Genomic DNA, 13118 nt, shown 5'->3' with positions numbered 1-13118 from the left:
TATACATTTCACACATCTGAGATATTCATTACATAGTACCGTTTAACCTTTTATTGACTGCAGTTATGCCAATAAATGTCGAGACCTTCTCTGAATCCAGTCACAATGTCTAAAGTTTTGCATCCATAACATGAAAACCACAATATTAGTGATGTATTCTGACTTCAGTAAATTGCCAGATATCATACTGAAATTGCATGTATTTATTCTTTTGCACTGGAGAAACACAAAGACTAAAAATAGGCTCCTACAATTTCACTTTTCTTAAAAATAAGTCTTATCATTTTATTAAGATTTAATTTTATACTTCTCTCTTTCTAAATAGATGGTTTGAAATTAAAAATTTTGAACAGACATGATTGTAGATTTTTCTAAGGTTGGTCTTACAATTCTTCCATTCAAGAAATCGTTCCACAATTTAATTCCTTTCATGTTTTGTTTTTCCTCAACCAACCCAGTAATGAAAAGACTTTACTGCAGTCTAATATGAGGATTAATATGATTGCAAAGAACAGTCAAAAATACCAACTGAACTAATAAGGCAGAACTGGATAAACACATAAGTTTCTAGACGAAATCCCATCTTCATAATAATATCTGTGACTAATATTCATTCAGTATATTGGAATCACTTCGCTAACACATGTAAAATATGATAGACTGTCTATCTGAGAAGAACTTCAGAAAATTCACTGAAAAGGTCCATAAGAAAAATGCTTTTATCCTTAAATTAAAATGTACTAAACTGCTGTCCTTTGATTATTATTCTATCAACACCTGGATAAACTATGTGATGACATAAATGTACCTGAGCAATGGTCCTGTCAGGGCACCAAGATCTGATAAGAAGAAGATGTCTGAAGCAGTCCAGGGATTGTTCATAGCCACTAGGAACTGGTTCTTCTTCAGGATTCTCATTATCAAACCAGACTTTCCATTCTTTCTCTGCTCTGGAAATCTGCAGTTATACCATCAAAGGAGTATATCTCAATAAACAGACAAGTCACATTTCAACTGCAACAAGCTCAGAAACTCTTAATGAGGGTCTAAGACACTTAATCCATTCACAAGGATTTGTTTATCAGTGTTACTACACAGGTTAGCAAGGGTATTAAGAAAAGAGACGATAAGCCTTCAGATTTTAAGCACAAAATTGTACAGTGCAACAACACCCTCAAGTACTCATATTCAGGAAAGATGGGCTACTACTAATTATTCTCCATTACTAATATAATAGCATAGCAAGGTCAGAACACACATAGCTAGGCTGTTAGCTTTTGGAACACTATGTACATATCTGCTCCTCACAGTACAGATGGTAGTCTTCACATATACCAAGTGCAATTTACTTACTCCATTTTACCATACACTTAAGTGTTCATTAAGGTTATTCATACAAGTGTTGAATTTACTGTGCACTCATTCCCTCATTCTTATTGCATATAATCAGTGAAATATTGGAACAAACATGATAAAACGTGTAAGAAAGCACAACAGGGATGCAAGAAAGTCTAACAACCTTAAGGAAGAAGTCAAATTCCATTATGGGAATTGGATAATGTCAACTTGTATCCCAGTCTGAAAGCAGTACAATTGTAGTGTGTGAAAGTTTCTACTTTCTTCTCATTTTACTGTGTTGTTTTCATTGGTGGTGGTGATTTTGTTGTTGTTGTTTGTTTTGTTTTGTTGTTTGTTTGTGTTTTCTTAAGTTTTTTATACAGGTTGCTAAGCAGTCAGGGCCAAAACTGACTATTCTGGGGCTACCATTTCCATTCTGTTCATAAAATAAACCAGTTTTTCGCTCCATGTCTTGATCTTGATCCATGTCATTGTCAAATAATCACCTTCAAAGAAAAGAGATTCCTTTTAAAAAGCTGTTGCTTACTTGGTCAAGAATATCTGAAAACTGGCTAAGTTTACTGAGCTGCACCAAGTTCAGCCAAGTCATATCCAGGATCCATTTAGCTGGCTTGGGAGGACAAGCTTTAAGGTCCAGAGAAGCACCACCTGAAAGAAAATCGGAATTAGCTATAATCAGAATTCTCAGAGACATCCTCCCTCCACCCCCCCCCCAAAAAAGGAAAACGTAAGCTAGATACCACATGACTAGGAAGTCTTCCCAGTCTGGAGAAACACCTACTCAGAAATTTCTTTATGACCATGCTATATGATAATGTAACATGCAAAAAGTATTTTCAAATCTTATTTTTTATCCCACTGTAATGCATATCATTGTAAAAATAATACCATCTTCCCACCATAAGCTAAGCCTATATTTAATGAAAAAAAAAATAAGCCTGAGTTTATGAAGAAAAAAGTTATGAAGCTGAATTTTCATTTTTTCTTCAAATTTTTGTTGTTATAGATAATGTAATAATCTATTCAGTATGTGCATTTGCCTTCCTTGGAATTCCACTTAAAGAAAGCAAAACAAAATAAAAAGAAATCACAAGCTACAAGAATCAGTAATTTTAACCACCTGTAAGTTAAAACATCTTTGGTGAAGTACAGTTTGCAGTTTGGTTTGTTTACATTAAATTTGTTCATGTACCTTCGCCATAATCTTTGTTCTTTTTTGAGGATTTACATAACTGTTTCTTTGTGTAATATAACTGAAAATAAATGCTTGTTGAGAAATGCACATTTTAGAAGTGATTCAACTTGGAAAAATCAACAGTTATAATCCATAAATAAATGTTGCCTAGAAAATTAAGCATATTTTGGAAGATCTTGGAACACCAATATAAAGCAACTCCAAGCTATTCAGTGCAGATACAGTGTTCATGTGCAGATAAGATTCATGCCATAAGCTTGTCATGTTCAGCTAAAAGTCTGATATTCTTCTAAACTGTTACCGTTTTCTTTTCCTTTCCACTCTCTTGTCTGCCTTCAATTACCAATAAACTAAAAGCTGTAAAAGTGTAAAAAAAAAATATAGTCAAACCACATACATGGTGGTATTTGAACAGTAGAAATAAATATCAACTGAAAGAATACTTAGCAATTTTCCTTTTAAATTGCCACAATTCTCAAAGCTAAACTTACTAATTTCAACGTGCTCCTATACATTAGAACTACCATATGATGTTGTCTGTCACCAGAACAGAATGATAAGCATGCATTCTTTCACTTGACTGACTTCTCAGTTCAAAAGGAAACAATAGCTTAGCTAGGAGGCACAACCACAGCTCACAAATTTTCTGCAATAATGTACGTGCTCTATTTAAAACCATTCTGTAGTTCAAACCTTTTATAAGAGTCAGAAATTCTTCATGCTTCACTCTGTTTCTTTGTATATCAATCTTCAAAGTAAGTAATAATGTGAAAAGAAATTTGTGCTCCTCATAAAGTCCTCGGGCTGCATATCTGAACACTTCATATGTCATATATTCAATAATATTAGTAATCCTCTTGTTAGTTATGGGGCTCTTGGTAGACCTGTTGGAAGAAAGGTAGGTAGTTGAATGTCGATTTGGATAGGCCTTATTAAAGAGAATGCTCTGTAAAAGACAAAAAGCCAGAGCTCAGAATTCTGAAATATCAGAGAGCAAGCTAGCAACAACTTTCAGACTGAAAGAGCAACAACAACAACAACAACAAATCCTTTCCTATTCCACGTAGCTGAAAATCAACACAGTATAATGCTTTTTAATTATCTAGTACCCAGTTTTTAAGGACTGTAAGTACAATTGAAGGTTCATTGCCCTGGTTACTAACAGACAAATGCCTATGGGTTTTTAAACTGACAATTCCTGTCAGATTGTAACTGGCAAAACTTTTCTTTCTGATATTAGATTACAACAAATCTGTACTGTACTACAACCACCTCCAGGACGGGATATGTATAAATGATACTTCTGCTTAGCCAACTTACCTGGCTAGGGAGTGGTCAAAAAGCCCCAAAAACTGCCGAAGTGAAGTCTGATACATCACATTGACCATGCTCATCTCAGTAATAAGGAAGTATAAGATGCTACCTCGAGTTGCAACTGAAGGACATAAAACAAGACTACATTCAAAGCAGAAATGCAAAGCAGAAAACTTTAAATCTTTACAGCAAACACGCTAAGTTTGAGAAAATATGCTAATCAAAGGTCTTTGAGTTGTTCCATTCTTTACTGGCCAAAAAATAATTAAAATGTTAATTGAATTTTCATTTATGCATTAGCAAAAAAAGAATAAATAAAAATTTTTGCAATTCTGAGTATATTTGGAAAGCAACTAGATGGTATATTGAAATATTCAGTTCATCAGTAGACCATATAAAAACTATGACAGTTTGAAGTACTGTTTGAGTATCCAAACAAATTTCTCTTACCAACTTTTACAAGAGTCATATAAAAGCCAAATGGATTATATTGATTTAAGTTACACAGCACTGATTTAACTTATTTCAGCAGCCATTCAATTTGAAATACAAACATTTTATAAAATCTGCAGTGCTTTCTGCTATATTAACTATACCATTTCCTAAAATGCAGGTATAACCCAAGTCCAGAGAGGACCTTCTTTCACGTTTTTCACATGGTTTCACTTGTCAGTTAAAAGCCAAAAGACTGATGAAACATGTTGACTATAGCTTAAGGGTCTGTGACAGGGTAAGTAAAACATTCGCCAAAACAGATTCAAAGTATTTACCATTATACTGCTCCCTAAAATAGAGCCATTTTGAACCCAATCATACAATACCCTAAAGACTAGTCTCACTGAGAGTCCATAAACACTGTCAACATTTTAACAGCTGAGAAGTAGCAACCAAACCTTCTCGAGCTTCTTTCTCCAGTAGACTAGATAGACACTTACTCTCCTGCATGGAGCAGTGGGAAGTCTAGGGAGAAAATAGATCATTCCATATGATAAATTTCACATGAAATACAACATTGATTATTTTGTCCATCACAGCTCAACATTTCATTTCCTAGATACTTTTTACTTACAGGAAAACACAGGTGCTTCTCACCCACTACAGCCCTCCTGATTTCATCCTATCATTTCTCTTACTCTAGATATTGTTCTTTTAACTATATTCTCCAGTCATGTGCCTTTCATCACTATCTCACACTCACCAGGTCTGTACTCTTCACGGGCTGAGTTGATCTGTACTTCTGTTTCAGCAGAAGTTTGCAGTTTCTGTGTTACCTCCTCAGCAGTCTTTTTAGTCTTACTCAGTACAATTATTAAACTCTCATCATCTGCCAAAGAACCCTTAGTGCTTGTAAGTCGGAACAAAAGGTTATCTTCCAGCTCTTTCATCCTCCTTTTGTTTAAAGTCACATCTTCCATAAGATCTGTTCTTTCTTTCTCTAATTCCTGTTGGAATACATGGTAATATTTGGAAACAGAAAAGCAATCAAAAGCAAAATATAACAAGGTATTTAGTTTTAACAGACACTAGCACAGGAGCTGGAAGGGCTCATTGAGAGGGCTTTAAACCAGGTAGGAAGGGGGACAGGGACGGAGAGGGAATAAGGCTCGTTAGAGGAGTGCCAGAACAGTGTCAGGGCCAGAGGAGCAAGCAATAGACCAGCTGAAGTGCATCTACACTAATGCGTGCAGCATGGACAACAAACAGGATGAGCTGGAAGCCATCATGCAGCAGGCCGGCTATGACTTGATTGCCATCACTGAAACGTGGTGGGACCACTCCCATGACTGGAGTGCTGCAGTGACTGGCAATAGGCTCTTCAGAAGGGACAGGCAGCACAGAAGGGGTGGTGCTGTGGCTCTCTATATTAGAGAGTGTTTTGATGTCGTGGAACTCGAGGCTGAGGCTGGGAATTACAAGGTTGAGTCCCTATGGGTTAGGATCGGTGGGAAGGCAAACATGGCAGGCATCGTGGTGGGGGTCTGTTACAGACCACCAATCCAGGATGAGGAGACAGATGAGGAATTCTACAGAGAGCTGGCGAAAGTTGTGAAATCGTCAGCTCTTGTCCTCATGGGGGACTTCCCAGACATATCCTGGACATGCAATACAGCTCAGAGGAAGCAGTCTGGAAGGTTTCTGGAGAGCGTGGAAGATTCCTGATGCAGCTGGTTAGTGAGCCTACCAGGGGAGGTGCCCTGCTGGACCTTCTGTTCACAAACAGAGAAGGATTGGTGGGAGATGTGGTGGTTGGGAGCTGTCTTAGGCACAGTGACCACGAAATGGTAGAGTTCTCTATTTTTGGTGAAGTCAGGAGGGGGACCAGTAAAACTGCTGCCTTGGACTTGCGGAGGGCTGACTTTGAGCTGTTCAGGACACTGGTTGGCAGAGTCCCTTGGGAGGCAGTTCTGAAGGGCAGAGGAGACCAGGAAGGCTGGACACTCCTCAAGAAGGAAATCTTAAAGGCTCAGGAGTGGTCTGTCCCCACGTGCCCTAAGACCAGCTGGCGTGGAAGAAGACCGGCCTGGCTGGACAGACAGTTGTGGAAAGAACTTAGGAAAAAAAAGAGGGTTTATGATCTTTGGAAAAGAGGGCAGGCCACTCAGAAGGATTATAAGAATGTTGAAAAGATGTGTAGGGACAAAATTAGAAAGGCCAAAGCTCATCTGGAGCTCAATCTGGCTACTGCTGTTAAAGATAACAGAAAACATTTTTATAAATACATTAACACGAAAAGGAGGACTAAGGAGAATCTCCATTCTTTACTGGATGCAGGGGGAAACTTAGTGACGAGAGATGAGGAAAAGGCTGAGGTGCTTAATGCCTTCTTTGCCTCAGTCTTTACCAGCAAGACTAGTTGTTATCTGGATACCCGGTTCCCTGAGCTGGTAGAAGGGGATGGGGAGCAGAATGTGGCCCTCACAATCCACGAGGAAATGGTTGGCGACCTGCTACAGCACTTGGATGTACACAAGTCAATGGAGCTGGACGGAATCCACCCGAGGGTACTGCGAGAACTGGCAGAAGAGTTGGCCAAGCTGCTTTCCATCATTTATCAGCAGTCCTGGCTATCAGGGGAGGTCCCAATCAACTGGTGGCTAGCAAATGTGACACCCATCCACAAGAAGAGCCAGAGGGTTGACCCAGGAAACTATAGGCCTGTTAGTTTGACCTCAGTGCCAGGGAAGCTCATAGAGCAGATTATCTTGAGTGTCATCATGCGGCACTTGCAGGGACACCAGGCAATCAGGCCCAGTCAGCATGGGTTTATGAAAGGCAAGTCCTGCTTGACAAACCTGATCTCCTTCTATGACAAGGTGACACGCTTAGTGGATGAGGGAAAGTCTGTGGATGTGGTCTACCTTGACTTCAGTAAGGCTTTTGACACCGTCTCCCACAGCATTCCCCTCAAGAAACTGGCTGCTCTTGGCTTGGACTGACATACGCTTTATTGGGTCAGAAACTGGCTGGGTAGCCGGGCCCAAAGAGTCCTGGTGAATGGAGTTAAATCCAGTTGGAGGCCAGTCACTAGTGGAGTCCCCCAGGGCTCAGTACTGGGGCCAGTTCTCTTTCATATCTTTATTGATGATCTGGATGAGGGGATCGAGTGCACCCTCAGTAAGTTTGCAGATGACACCAAGTTAGGTCCGTGTGTCGATCTGCTTGAGGGTAGGAAGGCTCTGCAGGAGGATCTGGAGAGGCTGGACCGATGGGCCGAGGTCAACTGTATGAAGTTCAACAAGGCCAAGTGCCGGGTCCTGCACCTGGGGCACAACAACCCCAAGCAGTGCTACAGGCTGGAAGATGAGGGATTAGAAAGCTGCCTGTCAGAGAAGGACCTGGGAGTTTTGGTTGACAGTCGGCTGAATATGAGCCAGCAGTGTGCTCAGGTGGCCAAGAAGGCCAACAGCATCCTGGCTTGCATAGGAAACAGCGTGGCTAGCAGGGCTAGGAAAGTGATTGTCCCCCTGTACTCAGCTCTGGTGAGGGCACACCTTGAGTACTGTGTTCAGTTTTGGGCCCCTCGCTACAAGAAGGACATCAAGGTGCTCGAGCAAGTCCAGAGAAGGGCAATGAGGCTGGTGAGGAGTCTGGAGAACAAGTCTTATGAGGAGCAGCTAAGGGAGCTGGGATTGTTCAGCCTGGAGAAGAGGAGGTTCAGGGGTGACCTTATTGCACTCTACAGGTACCTTAAAGGAGGCTGTAGCGAGGTGGGGGTTGGTCTATTCTCCCACATGCCTGGTGACAGGGCGAGGGGGAATGGGCTAAAGTTACACCAGAGGAGGTTTAGGTTGCATATTAGGAAGAACTTTTTTACCAAAAGGGTTGTTAGGCATTGGAATGGGCTGCCTCGGGAAGTGGTTGAGTCACCATCCCCGGAGGTCTTGAAAAGATGTTTAGATGTAGAGCTTAGTGATATGGTTTCGTGGACTTGTTAGCATTAGGTCAGAGGTTGGACTAAATGATCTTGGTTGTCTCTTCCAAGCTAGATGATTCTGTGATTCTGTAAAAGTACTTATCCTACTGAAACAGTGTAGGTCAAGAGTAACTGCACTAATTTGCAGAAAGAATTCTAGTGGTATTTCTGACAGTAGGTCTATTGTCAGGTTTCCAAACCTGCTATGTAAGTACATGTTAATACAATAGAGAATATAGAGACATGCAAATACTATAGAGAATGCTGATGTCATGTCCTAATAGAACTAGAAGTCCAAAAAATTAATTGCTTTTCTTCTCTGTTTCAGACAAAGATAGGGGCAAACACCTTTCCAAGGACAGGTTTAGATTTAACTTAATCTAACGCTTTCTTCATTTATGCCCTGTTTTCTGATCACCATATTGAAAATATATTCTGTTTAACAACAAGCATCCTTGGTCAACTAATCAAACATCAAAGCTTGCAAGAAGCAGATCTAAAATATTCCTCCATCAGACAGGGATAACTTCAGGCTATCACTAAAATGTTTCATTGTTTAAGGAAAGAAAGCATGTAGAACTCAAATTTAGTTCATTAGCTACAGGTAGTTAGTTGATTATTTTTAGTAATACAAGCTATGTGGTTTATATATAATTACTTTGTTTCCCAGAAGTCATGTATAAATATAGATATATGCTGCTTAACAGCGTTACATAAAAATGAAAATAATTGCTGTTTAAAATATTCAGAAAAATACATTGTTCAGAGATATAATATCTTTCAGTTTATTCTTCTATTTCTCTTAAAATTCAAAGAATTTTTAAAAACATTACAAATCCCTCAGAAAGAAAAATACTCCATTGAAACAATATATATGTTTCAATACAGTGAGCAAAAAGGATGAAAAAAAGTGAAAGGAAGGGTTAACAGTTTTTCAGAAGATAAGGATAATACGAATCTTTTCCTGGTTATCAGTAGTAAGTGAGATGGATGATAGATATATTAGCTATGTCTACACAAGTACTCCTGCACCATTTACAAAGATCTGGTGGATAGTTTTAAGAATGTGTTTCCAAAGCTGAAAATTGTGTTCACTCCACCTTTACCAAGTCCACTTCAGTACTGCATTTAGGCTGCTACTTCTTCCAAAGAAATGAACAACATTGGGAAATGCATGCTTTCTCATAAAGTGATAGAAGTATCATGAACCTGAGACCTTACCAACATTTACAGAAAGATTTTACTCCACCATTTCAGTTATACAGACTTGCCACACACTTTTTTTCACATTCTAAACTTGTGGTCTTCTTACTCCTACATTCTGCTTAACACTCTTAACTATTTCAAGACTTGTTCTTGGAAAAGTCCTTTAACCTTAAAAATGATTTAGAAAAAAATCATCATCTCATTATCAGATTTAAATCCTTTTCCTCTTACTGTACAAAAGGTGTAATAAATCAACATCACCAGTTAGAAAAGATTTATTGGGGCTGTTGTCCAAGTGTAATGTAAATATCATATTGCATAGAAGATAGGAGAACAAATTCAAAAGATTCTGACAAGCGCTGATCAAATAAAAGATAAGAAAATTACTATTAACTCCATTTTAATCAACTGATGCCTACTGGAACTAAAGAGAAAAACAGGTAGCTATTACAAAGCAAGAGAAGCATTATTTAGGTTTGATGAAGTAGAAACAAATTTTTAAAGTCTAGCATTAAAAGAATGCTTGCATCCAAGTAAATAATAATTATGCTGAAAAAAACAGCCTGAGACAAATTAAATTTCTTGTTTTGCTGAGTGCTATTTAAAAGGTTAAACATATTTTATAATGCAACATATTTAAACAACAGAAAGCTAAGTTTCCCTCGCAAGAAGAGCACAAGAAACATGTCAGAAACAGAGTGACCAAAATAAAGCAAGCAAACTAACCTTGGATTTTAAAGTGAATAGCAATCTATTAAGCTTTTAAAATAATTTGTGCAGATCAGAAATAGTACACATTGAAGTTTTCTGCACGTCTTCAAAAATTTCCAGCTGTAATGTCAAGAATGCAAAAAAGTAAGCCAAATCGCTATATACACAAACACAAGGAAATGGCACCAAAGAGGCTATTTCATATCTAGCTTTGCGGAATTGGTTTCAGAAGTTGGTGTCATTTTACAGGCTTTACCAAAAAATACTAGTTCTTGTTAATATTAAGTGATAAAAGCTGCTAAATAGCTTTCATCATAATTTCACAAAACAATTCACAAGCGCAAGAATTTGCATCAATTGTGCACCTTAAAAAATGTGAGCCTTTTCCCACCATAAATCTAGAAATATGAATGTGAACATTTAAAAGGCTACAAGAAGTTCTTGCATATTGAAACTTCACTGTTCGTCTGGCATACCTATTTCTACTACACTAAATAAGCAAGTTTTCTGTCAAATTACATAACAGCCAATGTATTAAAATAAACAAATCATATCATTAAAACAGTGTAAGTTATACCACAGTCAGACATACACGAGTCTCTCAAATCCAATTAGTCTAAAAAAATAAAGATTATACAGATACACCAGCTACCCGATGACCTTCTCATTCTTAGCTCACATCTTACAGACTGGTTTAGCTTTCTGGAGGAAAAGAATAAACAAGTATCAGCAGGATCAGTAATCAGTATACTTTGCAACATATGCCACACAAATTCTACCAATGGGCATACCAGACAGCATAGGAATGGGAAGTCATACTTTGTAGAATCTTTAAATGATTTGTTGTAAATCCTTGTTTCCTCACAGCATATCTAAAGCTCATTAATTCTCAGGGCAGAATCATATTAGAGACAATGGAATGGGAAGAAGGATATAGATGTACATACACACCTTGAAGAACGCTAACTTCAAATAAATAATCTCTCCTCTTTTGGTAGCAGAAATTCCATACATACAATCTAACTCTGGGTATTTCCAAGAGGTCATATTAGTCAAATAATTTGGCAAACTGTCTTAAAGTTCAATAAATTCCACCCAACTCCCTACCAAAGGCTGCAAGAAGATAGCAAGAATCCAGAAACTTAAGAGGGAAATTCCCAAATTCACCAAGGCAAACAATGAGGTATCATAGGAAAAGGAGTTTTTAGACATTGGGATATGTCCAAATAGACTCCTCAGGAACTTTTGAACCACAGGATGCAAAAAGAGAAGCCACGCAAACTGAAAAGTCACTTTGCTTGCCAAGAGGTCCACTTGCCATTTATCTTGAAGAACTATCCCAGAATGGTCACAAAGAAGAACACACAAGTCGGAAAAACTGGTCCACAGAGCAAACCACATCCACCCATTAGACATTTTCCAGTTAGTGGGAAAGATAACATTGAACCATAGAATAGCAGAATAATTTTAGTTTGGAAGGGTGTTCTGGGTCCAGCCAGTATGGAGTTAACTTTCCCAGCAGCAGCCCATACAGTGCTGTGTTCTGCACATGCAGCTAGAACAGCAGTGGTATCACACCAGCATTGTGTCTACTGCTGAGCAATACTGGCACAGCATCAGGACTCCCTCTAACCAATGCCCCCACCCTCACACCCCCAGAGCCAGCAGGCTGGGAGTGTGCAAAAGATGAGGAAGGAACATTACCAGGGCAGCTGACCTAAACCAACCAAAGCAATATTCCATACCATACCACACAGCAATAAAAGGTGGAAAAAGGAAGAAGAGCGGAGGGGTTGGCTCTTGGTGTGAAAATGTCTGTCCTTACGAACAATGTCTATGTGCATTGAGGCCCTGCTTCAAGGACAATGTCAAGCATCGCTCATTGGTGGAAAGTAGAGAGTAATTGCTTTCCTCTACAGTTCCACATGGCCTTTGCTTGTAGTATTTTTCACCTTTTCCCCTTTCCCTTTCTTCCCTTTAGTTAAATTATTTAATTAATAATAATTTTTCCTTAATATTTATTTTTTCCTTTAATTATCCTTATCTCAACCTGTGCGTTGTTTCTTTCCTTTTCTTCTTCCCCTAATCTTCTGAGGAGGGGGTGTGAGAGAGTGGTTGTGGTAGAGTTACCTTGACTAGCAAGGTAAAACCACCACACTGTTGTTACACTGTTTTTCATTTTATATCTGATAAAATATTCAAGAATTGAAATCTGTTTTCAATTTGTACGTACAGAATTGTATTTTTCTGTGCTTCTGCTTAAAACACTGTTTATGTATTAAAACTGACATTTATTTTACATTTAAAGAACAAATTGGGCCCCCGTTTACAGCCTGTCTAATGCTATGCTAAGAAATTTGCTCACAGACTCATCTATTGTTTCAGGTAATAGGAGCTCTTTAGCAGTAGCAGTTTTTTTGTTTGTTTTTGTTTGTTTGTTTGTTTTGTTTTGTGTCTGCTGTTGAGCAGGGCTGGCACAGCATAAAGACTACCTCCAAACCCTGCCAACAGCCAGTGGGCTGACCTCAACTCACCAAAGTGGTATTCCATACCACTCTTCCATTCCCCTTCAATTAAATTATCCATAACTTCCTTTAAACTAAAAAAGGGTAGATTTAGGTTAGATATTAGGAAGAAATTCTTCATGATGATGATGATGAGGCCCCGGCCCAGGCTGCCCTGAAGCTGTGGCTGCCCTGTCCCTGGCAGTGCCCAAGGCCAGGCTGGATGAGGCTTAGGACAGCCTGGGCTGGTGGGAGGTGTCCCTGCCCATGGCAGAGGGGTGGAATTAGATGATCTTTAAGGTCCCTTCCAACACAAACCATTCTGTCATTGACAGTAGGACAGCACTGACAATACATTTAGTAGTAGTTCTTTTTCTGCTCTGTTCAACTGTTCTAAAAAGTAACATAAGGATAG

The 13118-nt window shown here is 38.8% G+C and overlaps 1 protein-coding gene and 1 long non-coding RNA gene across 6 annotated transcripts in view; both read right to left on the bottom strand.

Annotated features, from left to right (window-relative positions):
* LOC118162375 overlaps positions 1-13118 on the bottom strand; it is a 924537-nt gene that overhangs the window by 656455 nt on the left and 254964 nt on the right. The window lies entirely within an intron of this gene.
* The window catches only part of DNAH5 (dynein axonemal heavy chain 5), a 153754-nt gene that overhangs the window by 17785 nt on the left and 122851 nt on the right, over positions 1-13118 (bottom strand). For all 5 annotated transcript variants that reach the window (XR_004748425.1, XM_035318487.1, XM_035318486.1 and 2 more), the window contains exons 66-70: positions 5067-5310; positions 3875-3989; positions 3248-3438; positions 1886-2007; positions 809-958 (exon numbers count right to left, since the gene is read on the bottom strand). Coding sequence is in view for 4 of the 5 variants with exons in the window: in XM_035318487.1 (XP_035174378.1) it covers positions 809-958; positions 1886-2007; positions 3248-3438; positions 3875-3989; positions 5067-5310 (822 nt within the window). In the remaining variant the exon portion in view is untranslated. The remainder of the gene's footprint in view (positions 1-808; positions 959-1885; positions 2008-3247; positions 3439-3874; positions 3990-5066; positions 5311-13118) is intronic.

The sequence above is a fragment of the Oxyura jamaicensis genome, chromosome 2 (assembly GCF_011077185.1).
Source record: "Oxyura jamaicensis isolate SHBP4307 breed ruddy duck chromosome 2, BPBGC_Ojam_1.0, whole genome shotgun sequence".
In the NCBI taxonomy this organism is placed as follows: domain Eukaryota; kingdom Metazoa; phylum Chordata; class Aves; order Anseriformes; family Anatidae; genus Oxyura; species Oxyura jamaicensis.
The sequence above is the reverse complement of the archived record's forward strand: the minus strand, read 5'-3'. Positions and strand labels throughout refer to the sequence as shown.